General features: G+C 36.2%; 1 protein-coding gene across 1 annotated transcript; it reads left to right on the top strand.

Annotated features, from left to right (window-relative positions):
* The first annotated feature begins 12,551 nt into the window (after positions 1-12,551).
* Positions 12,552-22,716, top strand: LOC115525068 (small VCP interacting protein). Its single transcript, XM_030332008.1, has 4 exons — positions 12,552-12,702; positions 14,764-14,814; positions 15,525-15,638; positions 20,241-22,716. The coding sequence occupies exons 1-4, from the start codon at positions 12,649-12,651 to the stop codon at positions 20,253-20,255; spliced, it is 234 nt and encodes a 77-aa protein (XP_030187868.1). The 5' UTR covers positions 12,552-12,648; the 3' UTR covers positions 20,256-22,716.
* The last annotated feature ends 1,439 nt before the right edge of the window (positions 22,717-24,155 follow it).

Raw genomic sequence — 24,155 nt, 5'->3', positions numbered from 1 at the left:
TAGCTGGCACTTCACAAAAAGAAGTGGCTCTCTGTCCAATGGGGAGAAGTAGAGAGCCTATTTAAATCTCCTTTGCAGATTGTTTCCTGGAGATGATGAGGTTTACTGAAAAGACTAAAATCTTATATACCACATCACTCTGGTTTTCAGTTTTTGCTTTACCATATATGGCCTTGACTTCCCCAAATCATTACTTAAATCTTTTGGATTGTATTATTTAGAAAATAAATTACAAAATCTTCTGCCAAATAGTTATTCAGCCTAGGCTTGATCACTTGCAACATCAGAACAACCTACACCAATTACAGCTTATTCCATTTTTGCATATATTTGACGTGGATTTATTTATTTATTTACTTACTTACTTATTTACTTACTTATTTATATATTTTTTTAGTTTTTTTTTTTAAGTTTATTTTACTTATTTTGAGAGAGAGAGAGCATGGGAGGGGCAGAGAGAGAGGGAGAGAGAGAGAGAATTCCAAGTAGGCTCCACACTGTCAGCGTGGGGTCTGGTGTGGAGCGCAAACTCACAAGATCATGACCTGAGCTGAAATCAAGAGTTGGATGCTTAACTGACTGAGCCCCTATTCTTGACAAGAATTCAAAAGTGCTTCCACATAACATGTCATAATGCCTCCATGAGACTTTTACATGTAGTATTAATTATATTTCTTGTACCCAGACATGAATCCAATTGCCCTCCATTTTAAAGCCCTTCAGATACTTGAGAACAACTGTTACCTTCCTTCATATTTAGGCTTTTTTTCAGGGTGAAAATCCCCATTTTCCTCATACATTCCTCTTTCAACTTAGTAGTGAGCCCTGGCCTTATTCAGGCAATCTCCAGGATTAGGATTATATTATATTTTATTATAGAAAAAATTGGGAAAAATGTTATTTCCAATAATTATGATTTTTTTCCTGTTGGTTTTCTTTTTGAAAGAAAATATTTTACAAGCACAACTAATGAATAATTATGTAAAATAGGAATTGCTAACTTTAGCTCTTTATAACAGAAACTCAACTTCAGTGGTTTAATCATATTAGAGTATATGTTGTCTCCAAAGAAGAACTCCTGACCTAGGCAGTCTACAACTGACATGTTGGCTCCAAAAATCACGAAAGAAGTCCCAGGTTCCCTCTGTCTTTATGATCCTTCAAACTTCTCATATGATTTTTATTCTCATGGTCTCAAAAAGGCTTCCACAATGGTAGACACAGTGTCTACATTCCAAGAGAAAAAATTATAGGACAGAGGACAAAAAGCTCATACCAGCAGTTGAGTCAACTATAATAAATTTTATCAATAAAATTAAATTACTAAATTCTAAAATAGAAAGCACCAGGCCCAGATAGGTTCCCTGGTGAACTCTACCAGACATTTAAAAGGGAAATTACGCGAGTTCTCTACAATCTCTTGCAGAAAATAGAAGCACAGAGAAAACTTCCTCACTTATTATGTGAGGCCAGCATTACTTACTCTAATACCTAAACCAAAGACATTACAAGAAAAGAAATGACAGACTACTGTCTCTCAAAGCACAGATACAAAAATCTTCAATAAAATATTAATAACTTATATATATTGTTGGATTTAATTTGTTTTTATAGTTTTTAATTGTCCCACAGTTCTTAGGTATTCTATTCCCTTTTTTTTCCTCTCATCCTTTTTTCTCTTTTCTTTTTAGTTTGGATAGGTTTTTTTAACATAGTGTCAAGCTCCAATTCTTTTCTCTACTGTGTCAGTCTACTGATGAGAGCCCATCAATGGCATTCTTAATGTATGCCAGTGTTTTAGATTTATAGCATTTGCTTTTAATTCTCTCTTAGAATTTTCTTTTTTTTCCTTACATTACTCATCTGTTTTTGCATCTTGTCCATTTTGCCAGTAGAGTCCTTAGTGTATTGATCATTTTTATTTCATTTTTAAATTCTTTTTAATGTTTATTTTTGAGAGACAGCAAGTGGAGGAGGGGAAGAGAGAGGGGGAGGGACAGAGAATCCCAAGCAGGCTATGCTGTTACAGAGCCCAATGTGGGCTCACATGAACTGTGAGATCATGGCTTAAGCTGAAATCAAGAGTTGGATGCTTAACTGAGCCACTCAGGCACCCCTGGTCATAATCAAACCTGATCATTCCAAAATCTCTACTATATCTGAGTCTGGATCTGATGCTTGCTTTATCTCTTCAGGCTGTTTTTTGTTTGTTTTTGTTTTTACTTTTTGGCATGTCTTATATTTTGTTGTTGTTGTTGTTAAGGGCCAGACATGATACATTGAGTAAGTTAGAAACTGAGATAGACAAACCTTTAGTGTGAGATTTTGTGTTTATCTGGCTAGGATTTAGGCTATGTTTTCTGTGTGCTGTACCTGTAGTGTCAGAGGTGAAAGTTTACTCTGGTGTCCTTATTTTTGTGTCTCCTCTTGTATTTGAGTTCCCCTGGAGACTCTTTCTAAGCAGGAACTGAAGCTTGCAGCACTTTACGTTGGACTTTTCTGATACTGTATAGGAGTCTTACTAATGTGGTGGTAAACTGTGGGGGAAAGAGAAGCCTATTATGGCCTATGATTAGGTCTCAGGCTTTTAGTGAGTCTGTGTCCTTAGAACTATTGAGCTACATTTACCCTTAAGTGAAACAGGGAGTCTATAGGGAACTGGAGTTGGGTATTTCTCTCTGCCATGTAGAAGAGTCTGGATTCAGCTATTCCCCTTCCCCAGGTCAGTGAGGGTTTAACAAAGCCCAAATTGTTTAGGTTCTGATAAAATAGTTTCCCTTGAGGGCCCTATTAAGGAGAAGAGAGAGCCCTGGAGAATTTCAAAATAGTTGCTTTTCCCCTCCTACTGCTGGATGCGAAAGGAGGTTTTCCCCTGATTATCACAGTAAGACCTGGTGGGGCTCCTGCAGGCAAAACTCAAGGAAATATGGGGGCCTCCCTAAGACTGGCCCCCCACCTTGAGTTTTTAACTTTGAAGCTTATCCATACTGAGGTGCAGCAATTTGTCCATTAAAGTTTGAGTGTTCCTATTGGGATAGTGTTGGCTCCAGGAGCATCATTGGTCTCTCCAGGTTCCAGGACAGCAGTGTGTCCCATGACCTCAATTCTCTGATGGATGTAGAAGAGTTGTTGATTTTCAGTTGGTTCAACTTTTTTCTAATGAGGATGGGACTGATGATTTCCAAGTTCTTTTACATGTCAGTCTGGAAACCCCCACTTATATTTCTTTTGTCCAAATGGAGTCACTGGCCACCCCTAGCTGCAAGTATGTTTAGAGTGGTGAAAAATTCAACTGGCTTCTTTGATGCTCTGAAGAGAATCAAGACTCCATTAGCATGGAGGAAAGTGCCTTCCTTTTCCAGGCTGTGATGGTCTTCGTTCTAAAATTCACCCTCCTCTTTAGTTTTGGACTAACTACAAATTATTAGTAACAGTTTAACCCTTCAGCATCCCCGCCCTTTCATTTGTCTTTGCACAGTCAAAGGAGCTTTCGGTTGCCACCTACAAATCCAGGATCCTCAACCTTACAGAGTTACTGCACTGTCTTAAATATCCACAGAGCTCTTTCCTTGCTGATAGGCTAGTGTTTGTAATACCGCCACATAATCATGGCCTCTTAGATATGCATTGAAATATGCTCGCACAACGTATTTTACATCGGAACAGTTATGCCTTGGGAAAGTATAATAATAAGGGATGTGAGGGAGAAGGCAGCAGTGATTCTTGCAACCACCTTCCTAGAGGGTCTGGCAATTGCCACTACTTCCGAGCCTTTTAACTTTTAATTTATGTACACACATTAGTTTGGTTAATTTTTCCAATCTCATTGCCAGTTCAGATATCTCCTGCCAGGAATCTTCTCTCCTTGTGACTTGCCCCTCAACAACACACCGTTTAGGATTTCTCCATTAAAAAACTCTTTTTTTTTCTCCCTGAGCTGCCAGATTTTTTTTTATAGAAGCATCTACAAAATTGTTCTATATCAATTATCCAACCAACTTACTTGAGCTTTCAGAGACAACTAAAATGTCTCCAAGTAAATAAAAATATAGAATATAAAATGTATGACATATGAGAAGCCTGAGTTCAATCTAGTACTTATTCTCCTTACTACAAGGATTCTGGAATTGTCTTCAAAGAATCTAGATATTTTCCTTCGGCAGTATTAGGTAGTCATGAGAGCTCTTATATCCTGTAAGAGAGAAAATGCACCCTTCTACCAAGAAAGAACATCAGGGGCCTCAAAGCCCCAAAGTACACCCTAGGCTAAAGGGCCTCTCCCCACTCCCCACAGGGTAATAATAGCAGGGAGGTACTGTGAAAACCCTGTTCTAGTGTTTCTTCTATATGTTGACCAAGAGGTTTACTGTATCATATTAAGGCTTGAACTCTCAGTGCTTCTCAAATGTGGTCAGGCCCAATTTTGTCTGATTTGGCTTGGTTTCGTCTAATTTCCAAATCATTGTGGACACGTGATCATTTTGTAACACATGGTCAAAATGTCACAGCATTTTCAAATTGTTTCAAGTGAACGTAAATGTTTACTCTCAATTTGTCTAACTGATCTTGTTGCAAAGCTGTAATGACAATAAGCAAACCAGACCACACAGGGTAACACGGCATTCAACTGTACTGATCCTTGCACTTTTTCTTCTCTTACATCTTCTGCAAATTGCCGGGTTGTCAACGGCATCCCTACTAATACCCTCTCCTCTTTTTCTTTATTCTTAAATTGACCTTTGGCTTCAGGAAAATATATAACAACAGTATTTGTACAACTTAAATGGTTCGGGATGAAAATAAAAACCTGAGTCCATACAGGTAAGTATTTTCAACATATGGGGTGTGCCCAGGCGAAGAGAGGATATGCCTGATAAGGCTAGAGCACCTAGATGTAAAAAGTTTGAAAGGTGTTTTTGTTTTGGTTTTTGTCTGTCTAAAGTCTCTATAACAAAATTATCTCTTAATTATATCATTACTAATCATAATCATGGATATTAAAATAATCCTGAAATAGTATTTGATGGTTAAATTCCTGCCAATACTGGTATATGAACTCTATTTTCACTTATTTGTCCCTGTTGTTCACTGTAAGTCATTTCAAGACTGAAAACACTCTCAACGGATACCAATAATATGCTTTCGCAACCACAAGCCATAAGACTGGAAAAGAAAAAAAAAAAAAAAAACCCTATGCTTAACATCTCCATCATATCCATTATGTTTAGAAACGACTTTAACCCTTCCTCCAAACTGTTATTTTTCATTTCTACAAATTCTTCCTGCTTAGAGTTAGTGTTTGTTACCTGACTCATAGGGGAAAAAAAATATTTATATCATATTCATTCCTTGTAATGAGTTATTTGATAATAGTGCCTTTCATATTTGGTTATTATCTGAATGTGACATTGCTATAATTTAGAATAGCATTTCCAGTTCTTTATAAAATTCTTTTTGTATAAGAAAGTATACTCCCTCTCGAGGCCTTTCCCAAATAATTTATAGCTTTATATAAAATTTTCTTTGTATACATTTTAATTGAATCTATTTTTCTTTATGTATTTTAATTTCTTCTAGTGGTCATAAAGCTGGAATCTGTACAGAAGAAATCATGCCAGACCATAACATGCAGATTTATAACATCAAGTGGCATCTCATAATTTGACTTCATTTGAAAAATAAAGGCAATACTCTGTCATTTCAGCAAAATAAATGCAGTGCAACCATGTAACATCCAAACCACAGGGTCTAGAATTTTATTAAATACCATAATTCATTATCACCATTTTTTTCCTGTGGTAAATTTGGGATTTTCTGCTTTTTCAACGAATAATAAAATATACAGGTCCTTAAAAATTATATACTCCTGTTTAAATTTCTGCATGGAAATATATCACCTATCTAAAGATTTAGAATTATGCTTTAACAAAAGGGGAAAAGATATTTTCTCTGCTGTATATATAACGACTTGTGTTTAAATAAAACGTTTAAAATCTTTACACAGTCCCTAAGTTTATTTATTTTGAGAAAGAGAGAGTAGAGGAGGGGTAGAGAGAGGAGAGAGAGGCTCCCAACCAGACTCCACACTGCGAGGGCAGATCCCGATGTGGGGCCTGAACCCATGAACTGTGAGATCATGACCTGAGCTGAAACCACGAGTTGGATGCTTAACTGCCTGAGCCACTCAGACTCCCCAGAAAGAGTTTTAATATAACTAAAGCCTATACTATATCTCCATACTGCAAATGAGCTATCATGTGATTAAAATTTTCATTTAAGGTAAAATTTAAATACTGAATTAAATTTTACTTTTATGTATAATAATCACATCTATCTTTGTAAAATGCTGTCTTAATTTCATAAGTAATTTCTAACATGCAAATAGAATTATCACAATTATTTTATAAACAAAGTACTGACTGCTGAATTAATAAACATTATATTTGATAACTGATTTGCAGTTTCCAAAATAAAATTTAAAGTAAAGTACAGGGAGGGGTCACCTGGGTGGCTCAGTCAGTTGAGTGTCTGACCTCAGCTCAGGTCATGATCTCGCAGTTCAAAGGTTCCAGCCCCACATCAGGCTCTGTGTTGACAGCTCAGAGTCTGGAGCTTGCTTCAGATTCCGTGTGTGCGTGTGTGTGTGTGTGTGTGTCTCTCTCTCTCAAAAATAAATAAACATTAAAAAAAATAAATACATAAAGTACAGGGAATTCTTATTCTGGGTTAAAGGAAGTTATTGGAATTATGCTTTCACAGTAACAACTAGAAAACAGGACAAAAGACTAAAAACAAAATTTCAGAAATTAGGCAAAAGTCAAAAAGGGCTGTGATCTCTAAGAGAGCAGAAACAAAATGAATCCCATTTACTGCCTAGAGAAGTGTTCCAGATCTTGATGCAGAGAAGAGGACCATAAGCAGAGCACAGTAGTTTTCCTGAGGTAAAGATGAACTCTGAGGAACAAAGATAAGAATTCAGGAATCCTGGGGTAACTGGAAGTTGTAAGGCCAAATTCCAGAAAGTAAGGAACTACTCAAAGTACTTTGTAGATCTGCAATGGCTTGTATTGAGTCTTTGTTGAATGTTAAACTGCATATGCATACGGTGAAACTCAAAAAGATCATACCTGTTTACTCTCTGTCTACTATCAGTGTCCAATGTCTATTATCCAATCAAAATTTCTAGGCATGCCAAGAAACAGGAAATTGTAACACATAATCAAAAGGAAATCAGGCCATTGGAAACAGACACAAAATGTAAAGAGATGACAGAATTAGAAGAATTAAACATCTATTATAAATATGTTGGCTGTGTTCAGCAATTTAAAGAAAAACATGAATATAACAAGAATGAAATGAAAGATATCATATTATATTATATTTTACTATTTTATTTTATTTTATTTTATTTTATTTTATTTTATTTTATTGAGAGAAAGACATAGCACAAGCAGGGGAAGAGCAGAGACAGAGGGAGACACAGAATTTGAAGCAGACTCCAGGCTCCAAGCTCTCAGCATGGAGCCCAACATGGGGCTTGAACTCACAAATGGTGAGATCATGACCCAAGCCAAAGTCAGATGCCCAAATGACTGACCCACCCAGGCGCTCCAAATGAAAGATATTATAAAGAACTAAATAGAACTTTCATAAATGAGAAATATCTGAAATTTTAAAATTCACTGAGTGATATTAACAGTATATTATAATTTTTTTTTTTAACGTTTATTTATTTTTGGGACAGAGAGAGACAGAGCATGAACGGGGGAGGGGCAGAGAGAGAGGGAGACACAGAATCGGAAACAGGCTCCAGGCTCTGAGCCATCAGCCCAGAGCCCGATGCGGGGCTCGAACTCACGGACCGCGAGATCGTGACCTGGCTGAAGTCGGACGCTTAACCGACTGCGCCACCCAGGCGCCCCAACAGTATATTAGATGTAAAAAAGAAGTCACTGAAATTGAAGATATAGCAGATATAGCAATAGCATAGTTCAAACTGAGGTAAAGGAAAAAAAAAAAAACTAGGAAAATGATTAGCTCCTTGTTGAACTTTGAGACAATTTCAAGTGGTCTAACATATGAATAACTGGGAAGGTCTGAATGCGGGACGATGGGAGTGAAAAAATTCCCAAGAAGTTTCCAAATTTGATGAAAATGAATTTCATGGATCCAAAAAGTTTAATAGAAACCAAGATAAAAACCAAGAATTACCAAATTACCTGATATAATCAAACTGCTGAAAAGCATTGAAAAGAGAAAGGAAAGCATCAGGGGGGACTGGGGCACATTAAATATGGAGAAACAAGTTTAAGAAAACCACAAACCTAATTAGAAACCAGGTAAATCAAAAGGACATCTTTAAAGGAAAAAAAAAGTCAACTTCAAGTTTTATATGGAACAAAAATATCCTTTAAAACTGAAAGCAAAAGTACAGCATATTTTCTCCAGAAAAGAAGAGCCAAAAAAAAAAAAAAAATTATTACCCACAGATGCAGGAGACAGTTCTTCAGGTAGAAGAAAAATTATATCAGATAAATTTTTGGATCTTCACAAAACAGTGAAGAGCTCTGGGAATGATACATACGTGAGTAAGCATAAGAGAAATTTATTCTAATTTTTAATTAAAAAATAATTGTTTTAAGCAAAATTAATGCATTGTGATATTAATAACATGCAGGGATAAGATGTATAACAATAACAAAGGGTGGGAGAGGATTAATGGAAATACAATTCAATGAAAGCTTCTTATATTTTACACAAATAAGTACATTGTTTGAAGGGAGACTCAGATGTGTTAAGGAAATGTATTGTAAATACTAGAGAAACTACACACACACAAAGACATATAGCCATTAGTGAAGATAAAAATGGAATGCTGAAAATCCATCCAAAGAAGATAGAAAAATAAGCAAAAAAGAAAAAAGAGCAGATTTGAAAATAAAGAAAACAAATGGCAAGATTATCAATCCCAAATTGATTATTAGCTACATTAAATGTAAATGGTCTAAGCATTCCAACTAAAAGAAAGTAGCAAGAACTGTGAAGGAGTTGAGACTTTATTTTCATAAGATAAGAGGTCAGACTGTCATACCTTCAAAGATGTTGGCAGAAAACAAAGGACTTTGTTACCTCAAGAACATGCTTACATGGGTTTCCCTTGGTAAGAGGTATGCCCAGGTGAATGCTGTGCACACAGTGGGTTTGTGTCACGGCTAAAGTAACCCCAATCTTATATAAAGAGTTACTAGCAAATCTATCCAACTTTTGTTCTGGAAGGAGACATCATCTCTATTATATCGGAAAGTAAACAAATCTGCTCTAGAGGAGACTATATCTTCCAAGTTTGCTTACTATACAAACATCCTTGAAAAGATAGTCTAGAACAAATTATATTAAAATCTTTGCTTAGAAAACAGATACATGAAAGACCCATGGAGAATTTTCTTCCAATAGACAGAGATTGTCAAACTGAGTTTTTAAAATGCAAGAACAACTACAAACTATTAGAAACACACTATGTATATAAATATTAAAAGGTTTAAAAATTAAATATATACAATGAAAACAAAAATCTTAAGAAAACTCGAATGACTATATTAACATAAATTGGTTGTCAGAACAAATAATATTATCAGTGCATAGATGAACATTTTATAATGATAAAACGTTCACACAAAGACATAATCATCATAAACACATGCACCCAATATCAGAGCATCAAAATATGTTAAGCAAAAACTGGAAGAATTCAAAGAATAGACAAATCCACAATTATAACTGAAATAGAAACATTCGTCGCTTAGGCAAATGATGTGACAAATAGAAAATCAGCAAAGACACAGAAGACTTAAATCACACTACCAGCCAATAATCTTACTGATATTCATAGAATATTCCACAAACATAAACAGAACACATATTCTTTCAAGTACACCACAGAACACTAAAATAGACCATCTGCTGGGCCATAAAGGAACTCTTAGTGCATTTCATAGGATTGAAGTGATAAAGAATATGTTCTTTGACCAGAAAATTAAAAAAACAAAAAACTTTTACAATTAAATTACAGAATATAAACATACCATAATACGGACAAAAGATTTGAACTATTTCTAAAAAGATACACAAATAGCCAAGTTGTACATGAAAAGGTGAGAAATGCAAACTAATACCACTCTACACACCCATTTGAATTGGTAAAATTTTAAAAGCTGACTGTACCAACTTTGGCTAGGATAAGAAACAACTGGTATTTTCTTATACCATTGCTATGAACGTAAATGGAACAAGCACTGTAAAATTTCTAACAGTTTTCCATACATGTGAAATATGACCCAGTTATCCCACCCACATGTTCACTAAAGAGAAATAAACATGTTCACACAAGGAATTGCACAGGAATATTTATAGAGCTTTGTTCATGACAGCCTCAAAATGTACATAGCCCATTAAGTCCATGGATAGGAAAACTGATTGTTAAAATGTGGTATATCTACTTATCTTGATGAGCACTGAGTAATGTACAGAATTGTTGAATCACTTCATGGTACACTTGAAACTATTACACTGTATGTTAACTAAACTGGATATAAATGGAATGAAATGAAATGAAATGAAATGAAATGAAATGAAATGAAAAAGATATGTCTACAACACTGGAATATTATTGAAGGAACTTACACACACATAACATTGATGAGCTTTAAAAACTTTATCTGAATGGAAAGAAGTTAAAGCACATATGATATTCTATTTATCTGGAACTCTAGAAAATATAGTTAACCTATAGGGAGAGAAAGCAGTGTTTACCGCAGACATAAATGGGAGAATATCCCATGTTCATAGATCAGAATTAATACTGTTAACATGTCCATACTACCAAAAGCAATCTACAGATCCAATGCAATCCCTATCAAAATTCCAATGTCATTTTTCACAGAAATAGAAAAAAAATCTTAAAAATTTGAATGAAACCACAAAGAACCTGAATTGTCAAAGCAATCTTGAGAAAGAACAAGGCTAGAGTCATCATATTTCCTGATTTCAAACTATATTACAAAGCTATTGCAATCAAAACAGCATGGTTTGTCATAAAAATAGATGTAAAGATCAAGGGAGCAGAATAGAAAGCCCCAAAATAAACCCACATACATACTATCAGTTAATTTTTGACAAAGGACCCAATAACATATAAAGGATAGTCTCTTTAAACTTTTTTTTTCTTCTTTCAGAGAGAAAGAGAGCATGGCAGGGCGGGGGAGAGGAGCTCAAGGCAAGAGAGAGAATGAATCCCAAGCAGGCTCCACACACAGCTCAGAACCCCATGTGGGACTCAGTCCAAGAAACCTGGGATCATGACCCGAGCAGAAATCAAGAGTTGGCCATTCAACTGACTGAGCCAACTAGGTACCCCAATGATAGTCTTTAATAAATGGTGTTTGGAAAACTGCACAGCTACATGCAAAAGAACAAAAATGGACTTTTTAACACTGCACACAAATATGAAGTCAAAATGGATTAAAGACTTGAACATAAGACCTGAAACCAAAAAACTCCTTAAAATAAAAAACATAAGCAGTAAGCTCCCTGACTTTGGTCTTGGTGATATTTTAGATTTGACACCAAAAGCAAGGGCAACAAAAGCAAAAATAAGTGTAACTACATCAAACTAAAAAGCCGCCTGCACAGCAAAGGAAACTAGAAACAAAATGAAAAGGCAAGCTATGGAATGGGGGAAATATTTGCAAATTACATATCTGATAATGAGTTAGTATCTAAAATACATAAGTTAAGTCCAACTCAACAGCAAAACGCAAATGACCCAATTAAAAAAAGGTCAAAGAACCTAAAAGGACACTTTCCCCACAACATACAAATGGCCAACACGTCCATGAAATGGTGCCCAACTCACTAATTATCAGGGAAATGCAAATTAAAACCACAATGAGGTATGAACTCACACCTGCTACTATATCTATTTCCCAAAAGACAAGTTATAATTGCTGGCAAGGATGTGGAGAAAAGGGAACCCTTGTATGCTGTTGCTGGGATTGTCAACCGGTAGAGTAACCAAGGAAAACATGATGGAAATTCTTTGGAAATTAAAATTAAAATTACCATATATATGATACAGGAATCCCACTTTTGGATCTATAGACTACAGAAACCAAAGCATCGTCTGGAAGAGGAATCTGTAATCCCATGTTCATTGCAGTAGTACTCACAATAGCAACGTAGGGAAACAACTTAATCTGTCCATTGACAAGGGAGTAAAGAAAAGGTAGTTTTTCTATTTTTCTCTCTCCCTCTAGCTGCCCAAACTCAGCAAGCTTTTCCTGGCGTGGAGGCCTTGCCTGCTTGCCTGCCACCCTGGCACTCGCCAGGAGGAGCTGTGCTGAGCGCGGTGGGGAATTGCCTCTAGAGGGCGGTAGGGAGAGGCGGGGTGGTGGAGTGACAGGCGGGGGGGGGGCGTTGTAGCGGAGGAGGGGTGGGGCGGGGCGTTGCCGCAGAGGGGCGGGGCGGAGCCGAGGCGCCGGGCAGGGGTGGGGGCGGGGCGAGCGCCGCGAACCTGGGAAGCGGATCTGTCCGCGCAGTTCGTACCGTCAGGTCTGGGCGGGCCCAGCGAGGGACCCCCTAGCCGCTCTCCCCATGGGGATGTGTTTTCCCTGTCCGGGGGAGTCCGCGCCTCCCTCGCCGGACCTGGTGAGTAAGGCCGCGTCCCCGCGTCCCCGGGTTCCCGTGTCCGCCGACCCGCGCCGCGCGCACCTGTTCTCCGGAGGTGCGCGTCTGAGGCCGCGAGCTGGGGGGCTCCCGGGCTGGCCGTTGGGCGCGGAGGCGCGGACCGGACAGCTCGCCGGTGGGTCTCTGCTGGCGAAGACGTGTGGACACGCTCCGAGGGACCTTGGGTCTGGCCGCGGGACCACAGCCGCCGCCTCCTTGTCGGTCTCTCCACTTCCGTTACAAAAAATTGCCCCAAGGCGGCTCCGGAGTCTGTTTACCTTTCGCAGACTTGGGGGAAATTGGGAGTTCTTAAGGACGCAGGCGTACGCAGACGGTGCGGTGTGTGGGCCATTCTTGGCGATGCGGTGGATGAAGTCAGGGTGCAACTGAAGTTCTTAATCTAGGCGATGTGCGTTTTCTTGTGTCTGTACCAACTGTATAAAGAAGGTGCTTAATAAAATCTCTTACGCTCCTGTGCTCTGTTGGATATTGTAATAATCAGCTATTTCCCATTACCATTTTATCTCTTTATTAATTTCTTCTTTTTAAACAATAAGGATTTTACGTAGTACGGAATGTAGAGTTTGTAACTTTGCCACATCTAGTAAATAGAAATACAGAAGGCCCAGTTAAATTTGAATTTGTAGATCAAAAAAATATATATTTTAAGAATAGGTGTATCTCATGCAATATTTGGGACATATACTAGAAATTATTCATTGTTTAGCTGAAATTCGTATTTAAGTGGTTTGTGGTACAAGTCATTTATACCTTTTGTAGCTTTCTATTTATAACAGTATCTTTACATTAATAGTCCTTACAGGTTGTTGATAATAGAAAACCTAAATTACTCTCTTCTTCTACCTAAAAATTCATTGAAGGAAGTAAGGTGTTTGGGGAAGTACATTAACTCTTCAGCCATTTGATTATAGGTACTAAAAATGATCTGGAAGTTGATATGGGAAAATTTACCTTGTCTTTCTTGCTAGTGTTGCTTTTAAATGTTGTTAATTTTGTTTATTTGGCTGTTGGTAAAATACCAATATGCCAGCATTTGTTAAGCCCTCCCCGCTATCCCCACAGATAAACACATGGCTCACTACTGGAATGTCACTTTATCTTTGGGGTTTATCCAGGACCTCCCAAAGTAAGATAGATCTCCCACTATACCGCCCACCCACCCTTCCAATTCTTAATCACCATACTCTTCTTTGTATTTTCTCAAAGCACAACTATTTAACAGACATGTTAAACAGACTTGATTATATTTAACTGTGTGCCTTCACTGGAATGTAAGTTCCATGTGGTTGGAAACATTTGTCAGGTTTTTTTACCACTGCATCCTCAGCACCTAGAAAAGTTCCTGGGGGATGATGGTTGCTCAATAAGTATTTGTCCAATGAATGAATGAATATATGTATTGTGGTAGGGTAAACAAAGAAATTATTAACACAGCTGCCAAGGGAATGCTGCTTACTGTCTTATATATTTAATGAATTTATAATTTATAATTAATAATAGTAATACATGATATAAAAAGTAATGTTCAGTGTGTCCCAACATGGAGCAGTACCTCTTAAAATTTCCTTCAGGGCTTCATGTCCTACACAATAAGATTAGCCCACTTCATTCATGACTGTTTCCTGAAAATACCACCTACCTCAAACCACATGTTTCCTTTCTTGCCTTATTAAATGCCATTTGTTTTATTATTATACTGACTAGCTTGTAAGCCTTAAAAAAAAAAAGCAACTATATTATTTTATAGCACAACCTGAATATATATAATATATATGCGTTTATAATACATGTTACGTATATGTGTCTTATGTGCTTATTTGAGGGTATATCGGTTTGGAGAATGAATTTCAGGAAGTTAAGTATTTCATAAATATTGCAAATAGTGGCAGTCTTGGTGGGACGTTTTGAACGAGTACTAAATATTTTTGTAAATTGGTTTTATATATATTGGTTTATAATGTATAAATTATCCATGATGTTTGGTTTTATTTTACAACATATTTTTACCCACAATTTCTTTAGGAAGAGAAAAGAGCAAAGCTTGCAGAGGCTGCAGAGAGAAGACAGAAGGAGGTAAGAGTAGAAATAAAATTCTGCCCACATAGGGGTGCTGGGGTGGCTCAGTCAGTTAAGCATATGAGTTCGGTTCAGGTCTTGATCTAATGGTTTGTGAGCTCAAGCCCTGCATTGGATTCTGTGCTGACACCTGAGAGCTTGGAGCCTGCTCTGGATTCTGTGTCTCCCTCTCTCCCTGCCCCTCCCCTGCTCATGCTCTGTCTCTCAAAAAATAAATAGTAAAAAAAAATTTTTTTAATAAAATTCTGCCCACATAGATAATTGTGTTCTTTATTCTCAATAGATGCTTATTACTAGTATTCTGTAATGAAAATTGTGTCTGATATCCTATAAATTTATATATAATCATTTTTTAAATGATTTCTGTATTTCCATAACATACATTAATGCATTTATATCATTTAATGCATGAAAATTACAGATGTCTTCTGTAATGTGAGATGCCCCTTTAATAAAACCTTCTTCTTTGGGATAAAGTGACCATACTTTATAAAGCACTGACAGATGTCAAGTTAAGTTTAGGGGAAAAATACCCAGTGAAGAAATGATGCTTTATGCAAAGCTTCTATAGAAGTAGTCTAATTCTTTGTTACCACAAATAAAACTCTCTTCCAAAGAAAAACCTAAAAAGCAACAAACAAATACCTTTTGGACACTGGATGCTAATTTTTGTTGTTCTTCTAAACCATTTAATACATTTTCTAAAGGCTGCATCTCGGGGCATTTTGGATGTTCGGTCTGTGGAAGAAAAGAGAAAGAAAAAGGAAAAAATAGAAAAACAAATTGCTACATCTGGGCCCCCACCAGAAGGTGGACTTAGGGTAAGTATTAAAATTTACTTACAGTTTAATTTATATGGAATGTTAAAAAATGTCAGTAGCAATCTATTCAATAGTTTCTTCTTGAAATGGATTATCAGCAAATTTTAAATTAATTTAAAAGCATAAATAAATAGATTGGAAGAAGTGCCAATTTATGTGGACATTCCAGCATTTCCAAAAATGAAAATAGATTGTTTTTCCTGATTACCTTAGCACTATATTTTAATATTTTGTATTTATATGATTAATAACAATATATAGGAAACTTAACATGGAAGAGTATAAAGAAGAACATAAAATTCACCCCAATTCAGTGTCATTTTGACAGACCTCATTTCTAATCTCCATTTGTACATCAATCTTAATTGAATTGGATTACACTGTAGATTCCTTTTTTTTTTTTTAAATAACCTACATTTTTTTCACTGAGTGATTTGAGGATTTTGAGCTTTTCATGGTCACTCATTATCATAGTTCAGTAAATGTCAGTTTGGACAATAGACTATACAGGGTGAGTGTGACATACACACCTCCCACCTCCCAATGTAGCAATTGCAGCTCTTGACATGGAAATACAATGATGGACAAGTTAAACAGGACCCTGAACTTGAGGATCTTTACAGTTTTCTATAAAGGTTTTCTAGAAAGGTTTTATTTTACATGTTAAAGCACAAGAAAATATTGTTCAGATACTAAGATTTTATTCTTGGGGCGCCTGGGTGGCTCAGTCGGTTGAGCGTCCGACTTCAGCTCAGGTCATGATCTCCCAGTGTGTGGGTTCGAGCCCCGTGTCAGGCTCTGTGCTGACAGCTCAGAGCCTGGAACCTGTTTCCAAACCTGTGTCTCCCTCTCTCTCTGCCCCTCCCCCAAGTCTCACTTTGTCTCACTCTGTCTCTCAAAAATAAATAAATATTTTAAAAAATTTAAAAAAAAAAGATTTTATTCTTTGGTCCATTTTTAAAGGAAATAAATTTTTCAAGTAAGTGTTTTTGTGACAAGGACAATGTCCTGAATTTCAGTCATTTATATCTAACTTGTCAATGATTTATTAGCACTTATTTAGCTGATTTACTGTCTTTGCAATTCAGTTTTTTTTATTTTTAATTTTTTTAAGTCTAGTTAATATAGTGTTACATTAGTTTCAGGTGTACAACATAGCGATTCAACATCTCTATACATTTTGCTGTGCTCATCACAAGTGTAGATACCATCTGTCACCATACAATGTTATTACAATAGCACTGACTTTTTTGGGGGAGCTCTTAAAACTATATATAAATACATACATGTATATATCCTCCTATCCTGTGGGGCCGGCAGTTTAGAAGCATCCTGAGAAGAGGTGCTTCTGGCTCAGGAATATCATGCAGAAGTAAGATTTATCTGTGTGTATTTTACCATTGTATATTAATTCATCTAGTTTTGTTTAGTCAATGAAAGTAAAAGAAAATATGATTTTATCAACTTTTAACAGTGTATAGAATAATTGGTTTCAATCTTAAGGTAAATAGCTGTGACTGTTGTGCTTATGTTTTTTATATACCTGCACAATAGAAGAGAATAAATTTTCTGGTAAGTGAAACAGTTGGTTGATGCAAAGTCAGGATATTTATCAGAAGTATAGATGTTTGCGTTCATTACTCTACTGAGATATAGGTGTATGCCACCAGGTTTATTTCATAGAAGTTTCTCAAAAACAGTAACAAAAATTGTGAAAATTAAAGTGTGTGGCCAGAAATTATGCTGAATTTCAGTGTTTCATAATAGAAGAAATGGGGGTATTGAGTGACAATCAAAATCACATATAATGTTATAAGAAAAAGATACTTTATATATAGTCAGAGTTAAGAAGGTATTTATTTGACATATTCTAATCTAATAAATTTAACATCAGATTTTAAACTCTAAGAAAGAAAGTAGCTTTCTTAATTAAATCTGAAGCCTAGCCTGAAGCCTATACTTTAGAAATAAATTAGGCCAGGTACTGCTTTTGGTCCCTTCAGCAGTGTTCAGAATTAAAATCATCCCAATTTTAAATTTTTTGCCTGTTTTTCTTTGTGTACTGTTCTTACAAGAAAGCTCTCTGGTTCCATTAATAAAAATCACCCTCAAGGCCATCAAGGTGGACAGTGGCTCATTGTGATAAGCCACTCCTGCTGTACTCTGGGTCATTTTCCCTTGGAATATTCCTAATCACTTCTACCATTGACACACTAGCTTTAAGAGACATGCTCCTTTCCCCTCCACCACCTGTGTAGATCATTGAGAGCATACAGTGAAGTTCAAAATAAGTTTTTAGAGATTCAATGCTAATAGAAGGGGAAACAGAAGGCAGAGAGTAACTTTAATCTTCAAACCTGTTGGCCTAAGGTCCTTTAAGGGCTGCTGCCAGGCCTGTTCTGCAGGCTGGCCTGGTGTGGCCTCTACCGTGTAGCTAGATTTTTCCTCACCAGACTTCACAGTATGAGGAAAACATGGCCTCTCTCTGTCTTCATGTACTCCACATATTCATCTCCTGACCAGTGCTGCCTCTTCCCAGGATGATTGGCATTGGCAATGCTCACTGTCTTCTGGGAAGGCAACCTCATTTTTTTTTCTTCTTAATTTCTTTTCATTGTCACATAATTTTACATTAGTTTAGTTTCAAGTGTAGAGCATAGCGATTCCACAAGTCTATACATTATGCTATGCTCACTAGAACCACCATCTGTCACCATACAACCCTATTGCGATACCCTTGACTGTATTTTCTATGCTGTACCTTTTTCCCCTCTGACTTACTCATTCCATAACTGGAAGCCTGTATCTCCCACTCTCCTTAACCCATTTTGACCATCCTCCCGCCTGCCTCCCCACTAGCAACCATCAGTTTGTTCTCTGTATTTATGACCCTGTTTCTGCTTTTTAAAATTTGTTTTGTTTTGTCTGTTTTTGCATATAAGTGAAATCATATGATATTTGTCTTTCTCTGTCTGACTTATTTCACTCAGCATAAAACCCTCTAGGTCCATCCATGTTGTTGCAAATGGCAAGATCTCATCTTTTTTATGGCTAAGTGATGTGTGTGTGTGTGTGTGTGTGTGTGTGTGTGTGTATACATACACCACATATTCTTTATCTATCTATCAATGGATACTTGGACTGCTTCCCTAACTTGGTTATTGTAAATAATGTTGCAATAAATATACTGGTGCATGTATCTTTTCAAATTAGTGTTTTCATTTTCTTTGGGTAAATACCCAATAGTGGAATTACTGGGTCATGTAAATGATTTAATTTTTGAGGACCCCACCCCCACTCTCTTCTAGAGTGGCAAGGGAGCTTTATTTTAAGAGCTCAGTGTGATGATGACATGGTACAAACTAATATCAGTACAGGATATGACAGTACAGGAGTAGTGGCAGACCTCTAATGCAGTGGCTCGGAACCCTGGCTATATGTTAGAATCTCATGAGAAGCTTTCAAAAAAGGCTGACCCTGGGGGCGCCTGGGTGGCTCAGTCGGTTAAGCCGCCGACTTCAGCTCAGGTCATGATCTCGAGGTCCGTGAGTTCGGGCCCCGCGTCGGGCTCTGTGCTGACAGCTCAGAGCCTGGAGCCTGTTTCAGATTCTGTGTCTCCCTCTCTCTGACCCTCCCCCGTTCATGCTCTGTCTCTCTCTGTCTCAAAAATAAATAAACGTTAAAAAAAAAAAATTAAAAAAAAAAAAAAGGCTGACCCTTGGCTCCCACCTTATGCTAATCAGAATCTCTGAGAGTGGAGTTTAGTCATCAGGACTTTCTTAAGCTCCTCGAGGTAGCCTAATGCGCCAAACCAGATTGAGAATCACTGCTCTGGTCTTTTTAACACTAATCTTCAAAGATATATTGTGGGAAATAGAGTCCCGTGGTAAAAAATAAAATATTTTAAATTCCTGGACACGATATTGTATACTGAATCCCTTTCTTAGAGTTCAAAAGTGCACAGTGTTCCAAGTCTCTAAGAAGTCCTAAAATGAAAGCAAATTTACTTGGATTAACCCTTAATTTTCAAAACTGAAATACAGATTTAAAAAATATATATAACACCCAATAATATTGCTTGGATGTACATGAAAACCACTACTCAAGAGACTGGTAAGTACCTGGTACTATCCCAGTGACTTTTTCAGAATTTACTCCTGCAGATGTAGTAGACTTGATTGAACAGAACAACAAAGTTTCTCAAGTCAAGCAAGAAAAAGACTTTGCCAAACCATTACTTAACAATTTCTGCCATTCTGTGGCTCCCTGCCTCAAACAAGAATTCCTGTATTTTTATTTTACAGTTTCATTGTTTTTATTTTGTGGTACTTTCTTTTGGTTTTCCTGAGTTAATTATTGGTTATTTGGGATTTAGCTACCCATTAATCTGCCCAGGTATTTTGTTTTACTTCTTTATGTCTTTAAACAATCGTTTGTCTTATTTCAGAAGTTGACCATCATGTAAAATTATACTAATCACTGCTATGCACAGAAATCACTTCACATTTGTATAGCCCATACTTCTATTTTTGTTCACTAGGATATTTTTACATTGACTTTAAATAAAATTTACTTGTCTCCATGTGTTTTTATCTTTTCTAGTGGACAGTTTCATAAGCGTAACGTGAGTAGAAAAGTCTACTGCCAGTAACTAATATCTGCAATCAAGTGGACGTCCGCAGCCTAATGTCTTCTCTTTGAATAAATAAAATAATTTATTGTAATTGTAGTGCCATTAAATGCAGTCAGTGCTTTTCCAGTATTGATAGACCGAAACTGTTTTTGATGTTCAAACTTAGAAAATGGCCAGACCCTTCAGCAAATACTTATTTTCTTACATTTGCTCTTGTGCAGGTAGTGGGTGATTTGCCATTTTTTAGTAATTAAAACATGGACCTAAATAGTGAATATATATATATATATATATGTCGCATGCAAAAAGTCTGCATACACCTCAGACATTAAAGTTTGCCATTGTATTTTATCTCCTTTATACGATGACCTAGCAATCTATATTTTTCTGCTTAGCCTTGTATCTGTTTTTATTTCATTATCTATGAAGGCTTTTGCTTAAAAGTATGGACTTTGTGCCTTTAAACTGATCATCAGGGAAAATGTTGAAAAATCATTTGAAGGGCTTATGTGAAGGGACACTGTAAATTTTTGTATCTTACCAATGAATGAGTAATGAAAATTTGTAGAAACTGTTGAATTTCTCCTAATTTATTTTCTATTTCTGTGGCTTATAAAATTAACATGTAGGGTTTTACATTGCAATAAAAGTGTTTTTTTGCTTGCTGAATTTAAAATTATATATTAATAGTACCATCAGAGGGCAGTGATCTATTACACGATGTCAGACTCAGCTCTAAAGATATTTGTAGTAACTGAATGAGTTAAACTAAGAATCTGATGGGCTATACTGAGTGATAATAGATTTGTCCAAATTTCATAGGTGTTTTTATTCTTTTGTATTTATTAAAGAATGATCTCAAGATTTATACACATGCGAAATTGCCAAGGCAAATGTGAATGTATGAAATAGAAACATGTAGGTACTGTATTTAAAAGGTCTACTTTAAACATAAACATACTATGAGGTAACTCTATGTGATGCATAGTCATAAACTTTTCTAGTTTTTGTTCATTAGTAACATGAGCATTAGTAACATTATAGCATTTTTGTTTTTTGAATTTTCCTTTTTAGTATATAATAAGCTAAAATAGGAGAATTCCTGTATCTTTTAATTTGGTTGCTAACTCTTTTGGATGACAAGGCCACAATCTGAGCCCTAAATTAGAATTTGTAAGACAGTTAAGTGCCAATGGAGACTATAAATTAGACCAGCTTATTTGATTTACAAAAAGAAAACTGAGCCATCATTGTGCTCATCCCTCCCACAAGACCTGTATTACATAGCAGTATATCATATATGATAATTTTAGAGTTTGAACTATATTATAGGTCTCTTGACTCTTCATTGGAAAAATTATTTTTTCTATTATGGCATAAAATAGTTTATGAATATCCAGGCAAGACATATATTTAGACAGGCTCAGTTTTTCTTCATCCTTTAGAAGGTCAGTGGTATTTTTGTTGATAAAGGATAGTGAAATCATTGAATTTTATTTTAGAAATAAAATTTTTGACTTTATGAACATGATTAATTTCTCCAAGGCAGAAAGGAAGAAAAACATCATCAGTAGGTAAATAGATATAAAGCCAGAATGTACTAACCTTGAACTGTGTAAATCCTTCCTTCTGCTTTAATATAGAAAGAACAATTTTATCTGTACTATGTCTTAAGAATTACAACTTGAGTTGGTGTAAACAAAGGTTTACATCCAGGGGATAATGCCCTGTTTCTAATAGAGTTTATATCCAGAGACCATGTGTATTTACTGTTGAACCATGAATGATATGCTGGTGTATTGCTTTCTGGGAACAATGGGATATCCTGCTCCAGCCAATCATGCATGGCCTGCTTCCATGGGTATAATCAGCTTTCTGCAAAAAGATATGGGTTGCTTGGGCTAAGGGGTGATACTCAAATGTTAAGAATAGTTTTAGGAAGGGGAAGGGAAAAGAGGAGACTAGATGCCTGATAGGAAACCATTAAGTGACTACTAAAAAAAGCACATATATATCCAACCTCTCTCTCATCAAGTTATGAATCAGTTCCTGATGAAAACTTAACTTGGAGCCAATTTCCCATAAATCATAATTCAAGTAGGAAAACATGGTAATGCTTAATATGTCACCCAAACCCTCCAACAAATGACTAAAATATAACTGAAACAGTGAAATACTTTTATGTAACTATCATATTAAGATGGAAAATGCTAAAACCACTGCTTCTTAATTTTAATCATCCGACAATATGACTGGTAACAAAAAGTTGTATATTATCATATAGCCCCTTTGTTAACATGCTGCATGTTTTTTAAAACATCTATATGTGATACTGTGGTTCACCAATTGTATTTGGAATGTAATTAATAGTTTTCACATACATAGTTTGTTATAAATTCTGTATTGCCTTATGGGGACATAATATACATTTTTCTTATATAAAAATTGAGTTTGGCCATCTCTTTAACAAAATTGTATCTTCACGGCGTATTGAATAATTAGAACTTGGGTGAATGGTTAGGGAAACCATGACGCTCTTATCTCTGGCATGAATGAGAACAACAGAGCTAAAGGCTATTTGGTATGTTCATACAATCCCTGAATTTACAGATAGGCATGTTTCTTTTTCTATACTCTAAAGGAGAAATGGTAATAGTCTCCTGTTGCCTTAGAGAAATACAATAATGTAAAAGTTCTAGGTATCATCCTTTGTACCCCAGGAGAATTGACATAAGCTTTGAGGTTTTTTTTCCAACAGTCCGATTTGTAAATCTTCACTAGGAATTATAGTACACCCTTAGAAGAAAAAGTAACTTGTCAGTTTTAGGTTTGAATAATATCTGCATAAATAGGTTAGTAAGAGAGAGGTAGGTAGGCACGCCTATCTGCGTTGACATTTAAGGTGTGTGTGGTTATTTTGTTTTGTTTTTAACACTTTCAAACAAGCATCTCAAATTCCCCTACTACATGTGCTCTAAGCTGATTCAACTGTGACACCATAGCCATTTTCTTTGATTTTCTCAAAAGCCACTAGGAAGGCATCTGTGTATTTCATAGACTTTGAACAAGTTTTGGTTTGATTCAGAGAAGTTTGTTTCGAAAACCCAGTTAAAATTTCTCATATGACATGGCTTTTTGTTTTTCTATTCTTCCAGATATGTTTCATCTTGCAAATATTACCTCTAAATATGACTATTATGGTCTGACCTGAACATGATACTTTTATTATAGCCCAGATTGCATTGCCTATTTTTTTTTAAGTTTATTTATTTTGAGGTGGGGTCCAGGGGAGACATGCACGAGTTGGAGAGGTACAGAGAGAGATAGGGAGAGAGAGAATCCCAAGCAGGTTCCACACTGTCAGCACGGAACCTGCTGCAGGGCTCGAATTCATGAACCGTGAGATCATGACCTGAGCTGATGTCATGATTCACCCAGGCTGCATGCATTGCCTATTTTTATAGCACATACTTGGTTTGGGTTTCAAATCAATGTCCTCTAGTCACAGGTTTGAGCCAACTTTTGCAAGTACTTCAAACTTAACCTCAAATGGAACTAAGTAGTTTTGCATACAAACTCTTTCTAGGCTATTTCTCTGAAATCTGTTTTTCTTACATCAGTCAGAAGTCAAGGAGTTATCCTAAACTTCCTATACTACCTAATTCCTAGGGTGCCCTTTTCTTATCCTACATTTCTCAGGTAGGTTATTAGTAACAGACATACTTAAAGTAGGTTAAAAAAATACCAAGTGTCTCGTGTAGATAATTCTTAAGTATCTACACACAAATTTGTAGAACTAATGAGTTTAGCAAGGCTGCAGAATACCAAGTCCATATATGAAAATGTCAATGCTATTTCTACAGGCAAGTAATAAGTAATCTGAA

Source organism: Lynx canadensis, chromosome D1, assembly GCF_007474595.2.
Source record: "Lynx canadensis isolate LIC74 chromosome D1, mLynCan4.pri.v2, whole genome shotgun sequence".
Taxonomy (NCBI): Eukaryota; Metazoa; Chordata; class Mammalia; order Carnivora; family Felidae; genus Lynx; species Lynx canadensis.
This window is presented reverse-complemented; position numbering and strand designations above follow the sequence as displayed.